Below are 21,084 nucleotides of genomic sequence, written 5' to 3' on the forward strand. Positions count from 1 at the left end.
TTATTTAACATGATAATCATGTTATACATCATAAATACATTCATTAAGAACATGGAAATTATTTAAGTATAAATACTGTATAGATAATATTTAATACTTCACTTCCTTTGAAATCAAATAACTGTGATTTCATGTTGCATCACTGCATCAATTGGAAGAGAATCAGAATGATATAAATGAAGTTCCAAGTGCCCAACCAAAGGGAACACTAATCACAATAATGGTGAGGAATTTTAGGTTGATTTTAGGAAATCAACATGAATTTATGAAGTCAACTTATGTGACGTTCTCCCAAAATGTTTAGTTGTATTGACAATAACATTAAACAAGACTGGAAAATGAGCGTATGCAACTAAGAAGAATGATGAAAGGATTAGTGAAAAGTCTATTAAGAATTGCCCCGCATCAAAAACCATTTGCATTTTTTTTTTTGCTTTTTTTTTTTGCTTTGGCAAAATGGTACTCAAACCAGTCAAGTAATGTTTAATAGGGTTTTCTGAGTAATGAAGGCATAGCATGCAAACAGTACAGATTACTAATTTTTAATCTTTAATTTTTTTTAAGTAAGTTCAACACATTGTCGGAGATTAATTAAAGTTAACTAAACAATTTTTACAGTGTAGGAACAGCTTGAAAATTCTACATTTTTAAATTATTACTTAATTATGTTAATGTGATGCATCCTGATTAATATAAATGTCAATAATTTATATCTAATATCCACATAATGTGCATACAATACACAAAACAACTTCTTTCAGCCAATGCAAGTAGTGCTTTGGGGTCCGACTGAATCTTGCACGACAATGTATGTTAGAGCGAGTGACAAATCTTGGCCAATTAACAGATGAGGCAGATCCTCCTTGAGCATAATCTGTAAAATAAGATCTACATATCTGAATCAAGTGTGCCACACACGTCCGGAAAAGAGAAGCCAAAGCATTCTAGTGGCTGGCCTCAGTATGACATCATAAACCCCGCCCTCTCCATGTAATCAAATAGGACGCAAGCCAAACTAAAAAATCCTATACTTCAATGGCTTCTGTCATTTTAGGTACTTCTTATCAAGCAGACATACATTCAATGGTTTGTTCTTTCAATAAGTTTGGTTTTAGTTGAAAAGCCTGGCTCCGCCCTCCTACGTACTTGCGCTCAATTTCATTTTCCTTCAGTACTACGTCTGGGATTGTGCTGTAGTCTTTGGTTTTCTCTGGTCAATTTTTTACAGAGCCAATCAGCGAACAGAGGGAGTAGCTGAGAACGATGACGTTGATGTTGTGCGTTATTTTGAGTTGTAGTTCAGCAATGGCAGCGGAGAAAGATGCGAGCGAAGCCATTCGGTCCGTTGTTGCAACGCTGCCGAATATCAAGAAGTTAAAGCCGGAGCAAGAACAGTCTTTGCTTAGTTTTGTTGGTGGCCATGATGTTGTGGCCCTCCTCCCCAAGGGGTTCGACATGACATCATCACGACCAAACGTTAGCGATTGGTTACGGCAGATCCAGAGTGACTCTGGGCAGATCCAATAGTTTTAGACTTCAATAGAGTTACAAGGAAGTTAAAGCTTGTCAATGGAGCGGTGCCAGACTCTATGTACAAACGAAATGTACGAGAGTCTGGTGGGACCAGGCTAATAAAAGCGGGATGTAACGTCATGATTGACAGCTGTGCTTGCCATTGAGTCTGTGGAAGCAGGAGCTTGGACAGGACCTTGAATTCGTTTTTAATTTTATATTTTCCTTTATCATTATTTTTATTTCAGTTTTAGCTATTTTAGTACATCAAGTTAAACTAAATAAAAATTATAAATGTTTTATTTTAGTTCAAGTAATAACATTTTTCATGGTTTTAGTTTTTTCTACAATAATCCTGCCCTGCTCTCTAGAGATTCAGTACTGGTCATTAAAAATCCCATGTTGTTTGTTTGAAATTCATTAAATTCCTTCCTAAATGTTCTGCGTATGGGCCAGTAGCTCAGAATGAAATCTCAGCCGTAACTCAAGAGATATATATAATCATTAGGCTCTCAGGGTATTGAGGGAGTCGTCCCATCATATCATGGTGTGTGTGTAACTGGCAGGTACAGTAGGTGGTTGTGAATTGGGGAAAATAAATTGTATTCATATATTTGTGCACAAAGAGGTTCAGAAAAGAGAAGAGGATTGAAAAGAGAAGCTTTTGTTCAATATCAAGCAAAGACAGACATTAGAAGACGATGAATGAAATGAGAGATGAGAGATGGGTACCTGTGAACTTCAACCTCTCCAAACGTCTCTTCATGTCTGATCTATGGAGAGAGACAGAGAGAGAGAGACAGGGGAAGACTATGGACAGTTGATTCAAAAGCACCTAGATGTTGTTCTTCATTTGTTGAAGGCTTTTATGTGCTTAGCTGTGATTGGGTGGTAGGGATTCATGTAGTTTCATGTACACATTGCATAGAAACATCTGTGAGTCTCATGACATTGGTGGTGTAGTGGTAACATCAAGGTTAGATCTCAGGGTTGATATACTGGATCGTTTCTAGCAGTGAACTTTCACTGTTGTGACTTGAAGCAAAGAACTTAACTCCAGGTTGCTCCAGGGAGACATGAACTGAACTAAGTACTTGAAGATGTTTCGGATAAAAACATCTGCTAAACCAGAAGTTCTCACACGATTTTATATTAGACAACATGTACAGCCCTGATACAACAATCTTGAGTTTCACGCTGCATTCAGCAGCAGTGTTGTTTTAGTATTATTTATATATTCTAATAAAGATGTTTTTAATGTTTTAGTTTTAATTTGCTTTAGTAATTTTGTTCTGTGCTTTTGTCTTTTCTCTTTTTTTAAAGGGGTCATGATGTATATATATTTTATTATTTTAGTATGTTCCTTAATGTTAATTTATAATGTTAGTAAAGTTTTTGGGGTTTTTTGCAAATATATATGGGGGGAAATTATTATTTTCAACCTTTATTTTGACCCTCTGTTTGAAATGATCTGTTTTTAAGGTGCGGCTCCTTTAAGACTTGTCATTAAACGTCATTGCATTGGAAACAGTATCAACGGCCACTCGTTATTCTCCTATATTTTAAAAACTAACAAGCCTAATTAATTTCATAAGTTTAGTTACATTCTACTCTATCCTCATTTTTTGTTTACAAACCATTAAGTTTTTCATTTTGACATTTTGGTGTGTAATAAGGTTATAAGGATAAAGGTTGAGGAATCCCATCCTTTGACACCTGACGATTGTGGAAAATCATCTTCAACAGAGGATAAACAGAGTCTAGTTGCTTACGAATACAGACACTCAGTGATGACCGGGATGAAACACTCAAGCATGTGCAGGTGTTTAGAATCACAAAACCAACGAGCATGAGAGACTGACAGGAAAGAGTTTGAATGTCGTTATTTAAGCACTATTTGAATTTTTTAAAATTCAAACATCTAAAAATTCTATATTTTTATGCTTAAGGCTATTTCTAGTCATTTTTCTATTATAATTTAATGTGGGCCATCAAAAATCTGCAACAGGACCACAGTCTGGCCTTGGAATGAAAAAGGTAGGGATGCTGATTGGTTTAAAGAGGAAATTTAGCAGCCGTATAGAGAAATGAAAAAGAGAACCAAAAAAAGAGAGAATGATGTGTGATTATAAACAAAAACCCACCAAAATGAACACATACATGCACACATATAAACAAAGAGTCCATAATCTCAGATATGCATTATTCCCTTGTGTTTTAAGACTGTAAACTAGTGACACAAACCTGGTGTGACTCGTCCCAGCCGTTCTCATCTCTGACTCCTAGTTGTGCTCTATAGTACAGCAGAGTTTCACAACAGGACGTGTCGCCCCCTGTCAGCACTGAGTGGTACAGCGGCGTCAGACCACAGCGGTCTCGATAATCCGGAGAAGCACCCAAAGACAGCAGAGCCTGAAAAATGGGATAGACATGAAGAGTTATGCACATTAAGATTCACAAACAAGCCCCATTAAAGATTCACAAATCAATATTTTATATTTGGCACCATAAATTTCCTCTGCAAATAATGATCACGATCTCAAGACAAAGGAACTTTTTCAAATGACAATTTTTTCATTTTCATGACTAGCCGTTTAGGTGTACAACTTATTTTAAAGTGCCCCTAATATGCTATGTAGTGTGTAATTGATCTTTGAAACTTTGCAGAGCTTTTACATTCACAAACAGCTCTAAGTTCAGATAAATGTAGTTATTGTCTCCCGAAAGAAAGAACTGAATCTGAACTGACTGAAACGAGTCGTCAGTAATTCCATTATCAATTGTTGCTCAAACCTATGAAGGTTTGTAACAAATTTGCATAATGCCAGCCTGTGGTGTTAGTTAACTGCCCGCGAACAACATCTACTTTGCTCATCAAACACTGCAGTTGTAGCTGAGAGTGGAAGAGTTTAATTTGTGTTATCGTCATATCGAGAAGATGCTTTTTTTCTGCGCTATGAAAGCAAATCAACTTTGATGCACGTCCAAAAGATGAGAAAAACTGACGCCATCGTTACTGTTCGTATCACTGTGTATCAAGTGCTGAGGAAGATCCGAAGATATGGAAATCGATGTTAGGTTTCTGACAGAGGCTATAAGCGGTCGACCAATCACAACAGAGTCATCTGACCAATCACAGCAGACCAGACCAATCCCAACAGACTGAGCTGTCTGACCAATCAGAGCAGAGTAGACCAATCACAACAGACTGAGCCATCTGACCAATCAGAGCAGAGTAGACCAATCACAACAGACTGGGCCATCTGACCAATCAGAGCAGAGTTGATCAATCACAACAGAATGGGCCATCTGACCAATCAGAACAGACTGGGCCATCTGACCAATCAGAGCAGAGTAGACCAATCACAGCAGAATGGGCCATCTGACCAATCAGAGCAGAGTAGACCAATCACAACAGACTGAGCCATCTGACCAATCAGAGTAGAGTAGACCAATCACAACAGACTGAGCCATCTGACCAATCAGAGCAGAGTAGACCAATCACAACATAATGGGCCATCTGACCAATCAGAGCAGAGTAGACCAATCACAACAGACTGGGCCATCTGACCAATCAGAGCAGAGTTGACCAATCACAACAGACTGGGCTGTCTGACCAATCAGAGCAGAGTAAACCAATCACAACAGAATGGGCCATCTGACCAATCAGAGTAGACCAATCACAACAAACTGAGCCATCTGACCAATCAGAGCAGAGTAGACCAATCACAACAGACTGAGCCATCTGACCAATCAGAGCAGAGTAAACCAATCACAACAGACTGGGCCATCTGACCAATCAGAGCAGAGCTGACCAATCACAACAGACTGAGCCATCTGACCAATTAGAGCAGAGTAGACCAATCACAACAGACTGAGCCATCTGACCAATCAGAGCAGAGTAGACCAATCACAACAGACGGAGCCATCTGACCAATCAAAGCAGAGTAGACCAATCACAACAGACTAAGCCATCTGACCAATCAGAGCAGAGTAGACCAATCACAACAGACTGAGCCATCTGACCAATCAGAGCAGAGTAGACCAATCACAACAGACGGAGCCATCTGACCAATCAAAGCAGAGTAGACCAATCACAACAGACTGGGCCATCTGACCAATCAGAGCAGAGCAGACCAATCACAACAGACTGAGCCATCTGACCAATCAGAGCAGAGCAGACCAATCACAACAGACTGAGCCATCTGACCAATCAGAGCAGAGTAGACCAATCACAACAGACGGAGCCATCTGACCAATCAGAGCAGAGTAGACCAATCACAACAGACTGGGCCATCTGACCAATCAGAGCAGAGCAGACCAATCACAACAGACTGAGCCATCTGACCAATCAGAGCAGAGTAGACCAATCACAACAGACTGGGCCATCTGACCAATCAGAGCAGAGTACACCAATCACAACAGACTGGGCCATCTGACCAATCAGAGCAGAGTAGACCAATCACAACAGACTGGGCCGTCTGACCAATCAGAGCAGAGTAGACCAATCACAACAGACTGGATCATCTGACCAATCAGAGCAGAGCAGCTCTTGGAAAGGAGGAGTTTAGAGAATGAATCCTTTATCGAACCGATTCAGACACTGTGGGTAAATAGGTGATGCTGCAAAATATATTATGAGAAAATTAAAGTGTTTTTTGACCTTGGTTGTATGTAAACCTGTTGTAGCACACTCCAAAAACTAAATTAGGACCCTTTAAAATAGCACAATAGGGACACTATAAGAGAGAACAACACTACTTTGCACCTCAAAATATTTAAAAGCATTTTGTTGAGTCGTGCTGTGAATTAACTGCATGTGTTTGTACCATCAGTGTGGATTGGTTGTGTGCTCTGACTGCTTTGTGGAGGGGTGTGAGTCCGTCTCTGGATCTGAAATCCACATGAGCTCCGTTCAGCACCAGAACACGAATCCCTTCCACGCTCAGACACCCCTGAACCGCCAGAGTCAGAGGCGTCTCTGAGAGACAGACGGAAACAGACACAGACATTACAGCTTTATTTAAGAATAACAGGCAACATACTAAATGTTAAAATGGCAAACATGAAAGGTTTGTCTTGGTTAGAAGTGACCAATGAGCTGCAGGATTACTGTGACATCATACTGCCTGTGAGCAACATACTCAACTCTTCCTTATTCATAGCATCAGTGCAATTAGTGCGCTTAACGTCACATCAAATAAAAAGCATCCTCTCAATGAAAAAACACAACAGATGATGAAAATAGACTCAGAGGAACATAATGAGCTTTGAGTCGAAGGTTAATGAAATGAGACGATTCTGACAGGGCAATGTTAGCAACACAATGATGCTCATCAGAACTGAAAATGTCAAAGGTTTAAACATATTCTCCACGCAATATACATCTACTACATCGGTGGTTCTCAATTCCATTCCTTGTACCCTCCCACTCTGCACATTTTGCATGCATCTCTTATCAGTTCAGAGATTTGCTCAATTCGACCGTAGGAGCCCTGCAAACTGGACTTCACAAGGGTATTCTGCCATCATAAGTGAGATTTCAATCTGAAAGGAGCGTACATGTTCAGTCCATTCAGCTAATGGCATAGGGAACAAGGGAACATCGATACGCCAGGACCGGGATTGAGAACCACTGTACTACATAATATATGCAATCTGCCAAAAAAAAAAAAAAAACAGAAATAACTTCCAGGATCACATTGATTGCGCAAATAATATGATTGCACTTTTTTCCACATGAAATTTCCTACTCATGAGTTTATATAATCAAAGCACTTCAAAAAGGTTTTTAGCCAAAAAAATCACTTTTCTGCAAACTGCATTTAAAGGGATAGTTCCCTCGAAAATGATCAGTCATACTGTTTACTGACCCTCAAGTTGTTACAAACCTGAGTTTCTCTCTTCTGTTAAACACAAAATACATATTTTTTAAAGAAAGTTGGTAACCAGACAGTTGATGGACTCCATTGACTTATGTGTTCAACAGAAGAAATAAACTTACACAGCACTGGAACAACTTGAGGGTCAGTAAGTAATGACAACATTTTTATTTTTGGGTGAACTATCCCTTTAAGGGTTTGTCTTGGCATTTTATCAAAAGTGCTATTTGGACACTCTCAAAGGATTCATGACTCTACACATACAGTAGTTAAAGTTTTGTGTGTCTCACCTCCACTTTCAGTGTCATGGTAGTTTGGATCCAGTCCTTTCTCCAGAGCTTTACTCAATTTCTCGACAGCTCCACCGTGAACATAATCCAAGAACTTCTTTAGATTGGCCTGTAGAGGGAGACATACAGTCAGACACTTCACTTCCTTACTTTAGTCTGTTCTGTCAACACATCCGTCTCTACTGGATATTTCATTTTTGCTGTTATACAAGATCTGTTTTCGGTGGATATTCATATTTTTGTCCTGTATTTACCTTGGTGTGCAGCTTCGTTAGTTGTTTCTCATCCAGGTTTGTCTGTTTGTAGACTCGTGTCTTATATCTGAACTGTGAGTTTAAGACACCAGGAAGAGAGGGAGGGGATAGAGAGAAACTGGTTAAAGCTTGTTCAGTTTACAAGTTCTTAGAAACTAGAACTAAATGAGTCATTAATGTAGATGGTCGGTCCAAACTGTGCACATCAAAGAAATGCTCCACTTTTGGAGACTTGAAAAATAAAATAAAATAAAATAAAACATTAAAAAAATAAAATGTAAAATAAAATAATTTAATTTAATTAATTAAAAAAAACATAACAAAATAAAAAATATATATATAAAAATTAAATAAAACAACACAAAGTAAATAAAAATAAAAATAGATAAACTAATAAACTTCTTACTAATACATATTAAGAAGACTGATTAACAAATAATAAACAATTCAAATCTTAAAGTATAAGCCATTAGGAAAATAAGTCAACTATACAATGAATGTAACAATGGTTGATAGTTTAGTCCATTTTTGCTGTTTCACAAATTTAATTTTATACTCTTACTGTTTAAATGTCTAAAATTTCCTTAAATGCCATTTAAAAAAAACAACAAATAAGTATCTTTTTTAACATTTCATAATTTTTTTAAAAGGTATTCGGAAACACTTTACAATAAGGTCCCATTAGTTGATATTAGTTCATGCATTAACTAATATTAACTATAAATGATCAAAACAGTTACAATATTCATTAATCTTTCTTAACATTAATTAAAATACATTACTCATTGTTAGTTGTTTTTTTTTTTTGCTCAAGTCCATGAAATAATATTAACATATACAGCTTTTGAAATGTTTAATAATTTATTAGTAAATGTTTAAATGAACCTGCTTTTAAAGTGCTTTTCTGAATGTTAACAAACCTTATTGTAAAGTGTTACCTATTATTTTTCTCAATTGTCAATAAAACAGCAGGTTCCGATTGTGACAGCTTGCCCCTGTAGGCTCGGCATGAGCCAAAAACGATTGAAATCTTCAAGCTTTTTTGTAGCCAAGACTTTAAGGTATGTCTGTACAGAAGGTAATGAGGTTGCTGAGCATTCTGGGTGATGTTGTCTAGTGTTTGTGAGCCTGTGATCTATTATTCGCTACAGCACCTCCAGGTAGGGCACTCCCTTCTCCAGGGACTGGGAAAACTCTCGAAGCAAGCGCTCCTCCTCCAGGAACTTGGCATCTCGTCCGTCTCCAGCTGGCTGGAAGAGGCCGTAATTGTAAGCGTCCCACAACGACTCGCTGAGAGAACAAATAATCTGCTGCTTCGCACTCCAAACGCTCGCGTCGGGATCAAACCGCAAACACTTCTACAGACGGCGAAAGAGAAAACAGGTTTGAGAGAGAGAGTAAGAACAACAGATTGAACTGGATTTAAGGTTCAAAACGACTTCAGATTTATTGATGGCATCTGTGAGATGCTGTCGTTCAACACAGACCTTCATTTTGACTCATACCTCATACAGAAGTCGTGTTTACAGTAATGCACTTATGGACGTCTAGGGGTAAGACATTCTGGCAGAGTGTGCAACCTGTATATTTGAAGAGTTTTTTTGTTTTTTGAAGAAGTTGAAATGTATGCAACTATGTGTGTGCAAAGTTTCAAGAGTTTTTGAGCATGTTAAAGGCCACTTAAGCCCCTGAAAATATGAATAATTAAAAGAAAAATCCTTAATAGAACAAAAGGAACTTTCAGTGTTTTGGTCTTAATAATAAAAACTAAATTAAAAAAAACCAACAAAATGACTAAAACTTTACCTGAAATTGAAGAAATATAAAAATAAAATCTATTGCAAAAACTATGATAGTACATCAATAATACTAAAAATAACACTTCCATTACTGTATAATGAATATAATAATGAAATGCATTACTGTAAAAACGATTTTTATTGTTTTTACAAAAATGCAATCATTTTCCGCGGTGCACAAAAACATGTAAGATTAAACATTTTGTATGATTAAAATACTGACACCTGTTGAATATGAGTTTGAAGCGGCACAGAAGAGCCTCTGTGTTGTTTGCATTTGAACAATCACTTTTACAAGCCATTTCAAAAGCTTTAAAACTGACATAGTGCAAACAATAAACCATCCTGCATTTTAAAATCCAACAGCAAAACTTCAGCACTACGAAGAGTGTGTGAGCATGTAGCTTTATCTGGGGATTGATAATGTGCCGCGTTTGAGCATGTTAAGTGAGCTGCTAATTGAGTCAGGAGTTTAGATGAGTTTAGATGAGAGCGATTTTGACATTAAATCAGGTCAGAGCTCCCACACAAATCATGAGAGGAAACTCAAGCTCAGTGTGTGTGTGTGTGTTTATTTAAAATTTTACCAGAATAGCTTCACACACACACACACACACACACACTAATATACAACGCACTAAATATTCTTTCATTAAGGATCCCCCTGTTCCCCCTTTTCTCCCCCTGAATTAAATTATTTTTTTTAATTTTCTCTTAATGTCTCAATCCCTCCCACGATAACCTTGGGAGACAAAATAGATCCAGAGTATATTAAAGTGTGTGTGTGTGTGTGTGTGTGTGTGTGTGTGTGTGTGTGTGTGTGTGTGTGTGTGTGTGTGTGTGTGTGTGTGTGTGTGTGTGTGTGTGTGTGTGTGTGTTCTTTGAAGCTTTCAGAAACTCATTAGGAACATTTACTGTTGTACAGTATGTTTGGTTGTGTTTTTTTGTGTGTGTGTGTGTGTGTGTGTGTGTGTGTGTGTGTGTGTGTGTGTGTGTGTGTGTGTGTGTGTGTGTGTGTGTGTGTGTGTGTGTGTGTGTGTGTGTGTGTGCGTGCGTGCGTGCGTGCGTGCGTGCGTGCGTGCGTGCGTGCGTGCGTGCGTGCGTGCGTGTGTGTGTGTGTGTGTGTGTGAGGCACGTGAACATCAGACATTACTTTAGCATAGGAGACAGCAACATTTCATACATTTTAAGAGATCTCTGACTTTTGATAGCAGACTTTAGTGATTTGGCAAATCTGAGCAAAGTCTGATACATTATTTCTAAAACTCTAGAGGAGGAGACACATGAGAGTATTTTTCAGCAAAAGTCTCCATTTGCTTTCCATTATTATTTCAAAGCTGTTGAGGATAAATAGAGACTCACCAATTTTGCATTTTAAACATACCCAATTATTTTAAGTGCCTAATTACCAATATGCAGAATACATTATAAATAATTATGTCTATTTATTTCACGTAGGCCTAATTAAAAAATGAAAAAAACATTACACTACAACTATAAAAATAAAGTACTAATTTTATAATTATAACACACATTTATGTCATATTTATAACATATTAATAATAATAATGACAGCTAAATTACAGCTATAAAAACAAAATATGAATTATGAATATGTATAACTATAATAATAATACTGATAATAACAACTGAAAAACCATATAGAACTATAAAACTAAAATATAATTATTATTAATTGAATACATTTTAAATTATTTGAATTCACTTTTATTTGACAACAATAACTAAAAAAAACTATATTTAAATTATTATAAATATTTATATTATTAACAACAAAAATAGTCATAACTGAATAATCATTAAATTATCATTATTATCAGTAGGCGTGAATCTCAGTACGCAAAATCAAACCAATTAAGTAGAAAAGCAGTTGAGATGATTATCGGCCCCTCTCTAGTGCAGTTTGTGAGTGTGTCTGAATGTGTGTGAACAGAAATGCACAGACCGTTTGTTTGATATCCGGTATGCCGATGCGGAAAACAATCACAGGGAGGTGCGAGTCTTCTACCGGCGTGACTGTGGTCATGCTCCGCTCCATCATACGCCGCCGGGCCTGCTGATTGGTCAAGACCGGGTGATACAGCGGCTGATTGGTTGTCTGATGATAAAGCGTCGGCTGACTGGGTAAATGTGGGATTCCTCTTTGGGCCGGATTGCCAGCCCTCGGTTGTCTCTCTCCTCTCTGCCATCCAATCACAACGGCTGCCGGTTTGGATCCGTCCCCCTTGCGTCCGCCCCGGTTCTGGTGTTCCTTTTCTCCCATATCGATCATCCCATTTTGCTTTGCTCTCTTCAATCTCTCCTCCTCATCCTCCTCATCTTCACCCTCTTTGTCTTCGGCGCTGCCAAAAAAGCGTTTGGTGTTTCCCAGCATCCTTTGCTGCACCGTGTCAGCAAGCAGTGTTGATGCTGTGCTGTTGGGTCATGGTGCTTATCGACATCCACCTTAATGTTAGACAGACTGGGGAACGAGGAAAAGAAAGAGAGAATAATTCTTAGATGCATTGGTGATGCATTGATGTTAAAATAAGTTCCAGATTGATATATGGAGTCAATATAAAGCCCCACATATAAACCAGGATATCTTTGAACTTAGACCATTAATAAACCATATAGAATCCTTAGCAATGTACTAACAACCACTTTGAACACCTTAGCAACTCCCTGGAAACAACACTGCTGTATAGCCAGCAAATAATAGCTTGTTTATGTAAAAAAAACCTTTTATTTAATAAAGATCTGCAAGATAAGACACTGTGTGGGACTTTTTCCACATTTTACTTCTAAAAATAACAAACTCCAGCTGTATCTCCAGGGCTAACAGACTGGATTCAATTTGCGAAAGACTGAAAGTTGAAATCGGGCTAAATTACAGTCTGATTTAGTTGTTCTCTGTGAATCTCTATGTGCTGGTGGCATCCATGTGCATCTCCAAGAGGATGTTATTGTTCTTAGCTTCTTAATGTTACTCTTCACCATTCATTTGTGATCCTGAAAAGACATAATCAAAATACAATCAGTGCATAGCTCCTTTGCTCTATCGGAATAATTGTGGTTTGCTTTTGAAAGAAGATACATGGGAAAGAAAAATAGTTAGAAACGCATATTTATAATAAAGTGAGTAAATAAGCACACTTCAGTGCTTTAATGCTAAATTACTGAATAGGTATCTCATTTATATGGAATTATTTATTTTAGTCATCAGGAATAAACAGCATTTAAAGAAAAACTTTGAGTGGTATTATAATTATATAAAATAGGTCAAATCCTGCTTTTGGCAAAAAAAAGCTTTTATTTTTTGAGTGTTGCAATTGTTTGTAAAAATGTGTAATATGGTCTGTCATGCATGTTAACTTTAACCCAGAAACACTTTTTTTATCTTAAACTTAAATTCAAACACAACATAAAGGAAACAACTGGACATTCAAGAAAAAAAACCTTTATAACACAGAGTTTTTTGACGAAGTTAAACTTGTTTTTCCTTACTGAGCATGTGCTAAATCAGTGTCTTAAGTGATGTAAGACATTTAGCGCTTTGTGAAATGTGCTATACCAATAAATTGACTTGACTTGCAGAGTAGATTGGTTGCATTCAGCGTGTGGTTCGGGTCATTGTCCTGTAACTGTGAAGCATCCGCCCGCTGCATTTCTGCTGATTATATTGTTGTTTAATTGCACACAAGAGGGTCACTGACTCAATGAATTTATTTATATCAGCTTTCAGTCAGCATAATTTGTCTCCGCTTTATTTTACACACTTAAAGAACATAACTCAAAAGATGCAAAACATCTCCACCTCTCCCTCAATGCCTGTCATCTGTACAGTAAATACTGTAGATAGAAATGACGACATTAAGAAACTGTCCTGTAAACCTCAAGAGATCTCCATCACCTCATTACTGATGGCTCATGGTGACTGATGCACCCGTTCACAGCTTTAGATGGTCATTTAACTTAATGAACCGGTTTGTGGTTCATCAAGAGCACACTTCCCCATTGCAAATACTGCAGTAGCTCCCAGTTTTAATGGAATACTATTTATAAATCAGCCTAGTGTTTTGACCCCTCTATTTGCAATGAGCATTTTACCAATGCCTTAATTATTACTGTATTTGGGTTTTTAATAATGTAAATATATCTCTGTAATCAAAGATGATCAACACACACTACATGCTTCATCCTTTGAAAAGCTAGAAAATGTATGAATTGTCTGTTCCCTCATGATAAAGTAAAATAGATTGCTTTTATGTGTGATTAATCTGAAATAGATCACCACAATAATAGACTGTTGTGAAATGGAACCGTAAATTATGCCTTGGCAGTTTCTGTGAACGGTTATAAAAAAACACCACAAAATAAGCAATACTCTGAATATCTTTCAAAGATTTGTGGCCACTAATCTTGGTAAACTATGGCAAATCCAGTGATAATTCATCCTCAAAAGTATCCATTGAATCAACCCACTACCCAGTGATGTAGAAAAAAAAATCAGATTGATCAAGAAAGCCCCCCCCCCCCCCCCCCCCCCCCATCTTTTATATGCAATATATATCAGACGGTCAGCAAGAGACTATGGCGTCTGACATTGAGACTAATATCATATTGACTGTTTAAAACAGGCTATTAGGAAACTTTACTGGTTACACGGGTGCAAATTCAAGGATAAATCAAGCCAATGAGACACAGATGGTCTCGTTCACAAACCCTCCAAATCAATTGCTTAATCCATTTATAAAAATACATTGATGGCAATGTCAAGTTAAGTTTCTAATACAGGCTTCCATTGAGTCTGGGGATGAATGCATGAATGCATGTATGTATTTATTTATGTATGTATGCATGGATGTATGGATGGATGTATGGATGTATAAATAGATCTATGCATGTATGTATGGATGGATGGATGGGTGTATATATGTATCAATGTATGTATGTATGTATGCATGTATATGTATGTATGTATGTATGTATGTATGTATGTATGGATGGATGGATGGATGGATGGATGGATGGATGGATGGATGCATGTATATGTATGTATGGATGTATGGATGGATGTATGGATGGCTATATGGATGGATGTATGGATGTATGCATGTAAGTATGGATATACGCATGTATATACATACACTGCCATTCAAAAGTTTGGGACACTTTGATTATTCTAAGCATGCGCTGCAGTTTATGAAATCTGTCGCTTTAAATGCTCGAGCCCTTTAAAGCAAAATTGATTCTGATTGGCTGTCAATGTTTTTATTGGTCATCCTGGAAAAAATGGTTCTGAAAGTGATTCCAAAGATAATAGTTCCTCTGTGCCGTTGTCGTTATAGTTGTGCTTTGGACTTACATTTAGAACAATTTTATAGAACCATATTTTTACTGTTATCGTTACAGTTATCGTCCTTGGTGTGAATATGCCTATATTTTATATAGGCACTATAGGTGCCTATATTTTACCCTATAGTGCCTATATTTTAGAATTACAAGAAGCAAGAATTACACATGCATCCATGCATGAATCCCCTCATATTAAGCAGCTAATAAAACAGGACCAATGAGAATGCAGAGAAGTGTTTCTCCCTCGCCTGATTAGCTCTCTGCTGTATAATTGGCAGTTGACTGGGGCAGGTGGGGAAAAATAGAGCACTGGCCTCATTTCACTCTCTAGAGACGATTCAGAGAGAGTAATGCAGGCGCCACACAGAAACCAGCAGCCCAAGGACAAAGTGGGAAGAGCGGTGATACGAGACCAGGTCATGAAAACGGCAAAAAGACTGCAGAAACCAGTCTGTCAGGACACCGGACACGAGACAAGGCCTGAAAACAGAACTATATCACAGAGAAACAAATGCAATTTAGTTAGTAGTCCAATAAAACCAGTATTGGGTTACATAAATAACTAAATACAGCAACTACAAGGCTTTTCCACTCGCATTTCTGCACATAATCCATCACGTCCGAGTGTCCATTCAGCTCGCTCAGTTTTTGCAAAAAGAAATCCTTTTACACACACCTCCTATCGTATTGGACTTCATTCTCTCACATACATAGCGCACCACCCCCTCCTATGTAGGACAGGGTGAATATAGATATATTTCCAGTGAATTGGTCCCCAGAAACTTTAATTGGAGAACTGCCATGGAACAGGCTGTCCCACTTTTATAACCCGTTAAAAAGAAGTGGAGCAACCAGGTCCGGCATTGGTCCATTCCACTCGCTCACGCTCTTTGTGTCTCTCACCGACCATCGCTCTATTAGAAAAGAATGACAGCGCAGATAACGGACAATTAAACCGAGTGTTAGTGATTTTTTCTGCACTCTTTCCCTGGAGCTCTGAATGAGACTGTGCCATTGAGAAAAGCACAAAACCACTTTCTGTTTCTATAATGAACCTACTAGTGTTTATGATGCAATGATGTTTTAAAACCCCAGGGATCATGAATGAGTGAAATGAGAGGCGTTCCCTCCTCTGTACACTTGTTTGCAGGTGATAGAAGCGTTACGTGGGAGGCCTGAAGATCATAAGAGATTTGTTGTGGATAACAGTGAATTGCTCAAAGGTTTAAGCCAATACATTCAAATACAGGCCACAGCTCAATAATATTATTTACTTCCATTCAAAAGTCTGAAAGAAGTCTCTTCTGCTAACTAAGACTGTATTTACTCGATCTACAGTAAAAACAGTAAAACTGTGAAATGTTATTTCAATTTAAAATAACTGTTTTCTATGTGATTATATTGTAAAATGTAATTTATTCCTGTGATCAAAGCTGAATTTTCAGCATCAATACTCCAGTCTTCAGTGTCACATGATCCTTCAGAAATCATTCTAATATGATGATTTGCTGCACAAGAAACATTTCTTATTATTATCAATGTTGAAAACAGTTGCGCTGCTTCATATCTTTGTGGAAACCGTTATACATTTGTTTTCAGGATTCTTTGATGAATAGAAAGTTCAAAAGAACAGCATTTATTATAGGTAAAAATGGATTGTAATATTATAAATGTCTGTACTGTCACTTTTTATCAATTTAATGCATCCTTGCTGAATAAAAGTATTAATTTCTTCTTTTTAAAAAAATCTTACTGACCTCAAACTTTTGAATAGTATATCTTATTTTACATAGCAAAGAAAGACCTTTGAAACTAGGAGTTTATATTTCCACTTATTCCATTTTAATTTAAATGCATACATTGAATCATAAGTCTGATAACTTATTAAACTTATCAAACCTCTGTCTGTTAAGCCAAATATAAACCACGTCACATTCAGGAACAGCCCTTTACAGAGCTATGAGACATTGCAGAATCGTTATCAACCATCATCTTACGCCTAGTAATTCAGTGTTAAATATATCCTGCTGCTATAACCAAAGTCAGACTTTAAATTTATCAAAACAATACAGATGCGAGAATGCATATCAGAAAAATACAGGTGCATGTTACAGTATTTATCAACCTGAACAGAAAGGCACTAAAGAGACCAGTGTTGCTAAAAATGAACACACTGTGTTGGCCTACAAAAACCACACTAGTACATGTGACTCAGATAGTAAAGAGTATTCAAGCAACACACAACCAACCATAAACCATTAATGCTTACTGAATAATTGCTTATGACATAAAATATGTATCCACTGTTTAGTTTCAGCAACATTAAACTGTTAAAAATAACTATTCCATTTTATTTCATAATAAAACGGTGTATGCATTTCCTTTTATTTTTTGTAATACATTTTAGAGAACTAAAGATAACAAGAGTGGATTTACATGCCAAAATCTATGAATTTACAATTTGATTTAAAACTACTATAGCATGCTTGTTATAATTAATTGTTCAATCAATGTTTAAACATCCTAAATAATAAAACAATAATAATAGTAATATTAAGTCAGGGATAATGAAACTACAGCGTAAAACTTCAAAACTGGCAATTCATTACTAACCCAGTTTAATGTTTGAGCAGTGTTAAACTGGTACAAGATAACCCAGAGTAATGTTAACACAGGAAATTACACATGAACAGCCCAAATAATGAGCAGAAGCAAACGAGGAGGAAACCCACAGCCGTGACCTCGTTCAACAACATTCTGGAGGTCAGCGCTCTAGAAGAGAGGAGGAGTACGAGAGAAAACTGGGACGAGGAGGGACAGAACGCAAAAAACGAGTGTAAAAGCTGGAGAGAAAAACACCAAACCAAGAGAAACTCCACTAAAACACAACAATCTGTCCACACCACAAATGTCACAGACTGATGATGCTGCTCTCATACAGAAAGCACAAAAAATCCCTGCTACACTGGTCAAAAATATCAAAAAGATGAAGTGAAACTAGAATGAACGATAGTACGAACGATAGATAGAGTGAATGACCTAACGAACGATAGATAAAACAAACAAACAAACAAACAAACAACAGAACAGATAGAACCAACAAACGAACAAAAGATAGAACAAACGAATGAACGATAGATAGAACGAATAAACATACAAACAAACGATGGAACGAATGAACAAACGAACGAACGAACAAACAATAGATAGACCAAACGAACGAACGATAGATGGAATTAACAAACGATAGATAGAACAAAGGAACGAACGATAGATGGAATTATCAAACAATAGATAGAACAAACAATAGATAGAACAAACGAATAAACAATAGATGGAATTAACAAACGATAGAACGCACAAACAATAGATAGAACAAATGAACGAACGATAGATGGAATTAACAAACGATAGATAGAAAAAACAATAGATAGAACAAACGAACGAACAATAGATGGAATGAACAAACGATAGATAGAACAAACAATAGATAGAACGAACAAACGATGGATAAAAAAATTAACAATAGAACAAACGAACGATAGAAACAAATGGAAGTTAGAATGAACAAACAATAGAACGAACAAACAATAAAACATTGAATAAACAAACGATAGAATGAAGGAACAAACGATAGAACGAACAAACAATATATAGAACAAACGAACGATATATGGAATGAAGAAACGATAGATAGAACAAACAAACGATAGGTTCAACAAACGAACAATAGAATGAACGAACAATCGAACGATAGAAAGAACGAACAAAAAAACAATAGAACAAACGATAGAACGAACAAACAAACGATAGAACGAAAGAACAAACGATAGAACGAATGAACAAACGATAGAACGAACAAACGATAGATAGATAGAATGAACGATAGATTGAACGAGCGATAGATTGAACAAACTAACTAACAAACGAAGGATAGATAGAAGGAACGAATGAACTATAGATAGATAGATAGATAGAGAGATAGATAGATAGATAGATAGATAGATAGATAGATAGATAGATAGATAGATAGATAGATAGATAGATAGATAGATAGATAGATAGATAGATAGATAGATAGAATGAATGAACGATAGAATGAATGAACGATAGAATGAATGAACGATAGAATGAATGAACGATAGATAGATAGATAGATAGATAGATAGATAGATAGATAATAGATAGATAGATAGATAGAAAGATGGAAGGAAGGAATGAACGATAGATAGATGGAACGAATGAACAATAGATAGATAGAAAGAAGGAAAGAATGAATAATAGATAGATAGAATGAACAGATAGACAGACAGACATATAGATGTGCTGTTTTATGACCACATGACAAAGAGAGATGATCTTTCAAAGATAACCAGGTTTTGACCATAAAAAATTGTAGCATAAAAATGTCTTTACAATATCATACAGCTTGTGCACAACTTCCATTTGACTTCTGAAGGCATGATGCTTTGCGAGAGAACCAGACCATAGAGAGAGACGATAGCTGAAAGATTATTACTGAACAAACACTTAAATTTGGGTTTGTTCCTCACACAACCCTATCATATGACTTGGAATATAGCAAAGTAGCCATGAATTACTTGTAAAAAAAATTGCTTTAATTGCTTTAAAAAAAAAGCATGAACATAATGCATGTACACAGCAAGAATGCACTTCATACACAACTCAAGATCACAAACCACAGATAAATCAAACACTAATTGCACTCAGACTGTTTAAACACACACAGATTCTCTCGCTATATAGATTTCCTAGATAAGTGTTTGAGTGCATAATTATGCTCTCTGCGTACAGTGACCTACCTTTGCTCTCGGCAGGCCTCTCACACCAGGAAAACAGCCCACACACACACACACACACACACACACACACACACACACACACACACACACACACACACATAATTACCCATTCACTATCAGCGCAATTTAGAGCAAAACACACACTGAAGTCAAAAGTGCTGCATATGCAACTACTGCAGTTCACAGTTCTGCCAAAGCACACCAGCACAACTGTATGTACGCAAAGCAACACTTTCCCAAAAGTCCTCTATTAAGCATCCCGGGAGTCATATGCATCATGCATGCAATAGTTTTTCCTGTAAACACTATTATATCTGCTCTCTCTAAGCATCATAACGGATGCACTATCCAAGTGGGAATTCATACCTCAATGTCCAGCCTGAGCTTCCTCATTCCAGCACAGAAGAGCCGCTTTGCTCCAGAGATGTGGTCAGAACAGGGTCCAGAGAGACACAACCAGAGCAAACAGTCATAAAAACGTCAATAAACGTGCACATCCAGGCGCTGCGTCCACGCAGGATCACCTCCAGCACTGGAAAAATCTCTCTTCTGAGATCTCTCTCATCCCGCTGTCATGCACTCAAACACTCCTCCCTCCAGCCTCGCTCTCCACACACACACACACACACACACACACACACACACGGCCTCTCGGATGCTAGATCAAACTGGCTCGCATCTAAGGCTTGGGTTTCATCCGGATCTTCTGTGGCTTTGTGGGAAAGTCATCTGTAACACTCGGAAACCACTGAAACACACGCAGGAAAACAGAGTGTCACATGTATAATGCAAGACATGTATGCATGCATCATATGTGTGAATCTTTTTTCTGAGCTAATAACATACTGTGACATACACACACACACACACACACAGTCTAATAACATAAGTGGGTCATGGACTGAAAAATGAAGGAGAAATTAGCCTGACTGTGTGTGTTCATGCGGTGAATTAGAGAACGGCTGCCGAAATCCTCACCTGTCCTCATCACGCTGAGATCAGTCACGTCTCTCACACAAGGTCTCGCACTCAAAACACCTAAAACACAAAGCAGTTAGACAGAACGACTGGCTTTCATCAGAACAAATGAAGAAACCAGACAGTAACTGCTTCAGAAGAGCCTGTCTGCACTTTCTCCACTTCTAAATCAGGCCTGTTTGGCAACT

At 37.3% G+C, this 21,084-nt stretch overlaps 1 protein-coding gene across 1 annotated transcript in view; it reads right to left on the minus strand.

Moving 5' to 3' along the window:
- Positions 1-20,569, minus strand: part of LOC143726919 (SH3 and multiple ankyrin repeat domains protein 1) — a 57,390-nt gene extending 36,821 nt beyond the window's left edge. The window contains exons 1-7 of the mRNA XM_077219249.1: positions 20,285-20,569; positions 11,704-12,219; positions 9,093-9,296; positions 7,939-8,010; positions 7,685-7,793; positions 6,342-6,493; positions 3,757-3,924 (exon numbers count right to left, since the gene is read on the minus strand). Of these exons, the coding sequence (XP_077075364.1) occupies positions 3,757-3,924; positions 6,342-6,493; positions 7,685-7,793; positions 7,939-8,010; positions 9,093-9,296; positions 11,704-12,132 (1,134 nt within the window). The 5' untranslated portion in view covers positions 12,133-12,219; positions 20,285-20,569. The remainder of the gene's footprint in view (positions 1-3,756; positions 3,925-6,341; positions 6,494-7,684; positions 7,794-7,938; positions 8,011-9,092; positions 9,297-11,703; positions 12,220-20,284) is intronic.
- Between the last annotated feature and the right edge of the window lie 515 nt (positions 20,570-21,084).

The sequence above is a fragment of the Siphateles boraxobius genome, unplaced genomic scaffold (assembly GCF_051911475.1).
Source record: "Siphateles boraxobius isolate OS27281-9 unplaced genomic scaffold, OSU_SipBor_1 12, whole genome shotgun sequence".
Lineage (NCBI taxonomy): Eukaryota > Metazoa > Chordata > Actinopteri > Cypriniformes > Leuciscidae > Siphateles > Siphateles boraxobius.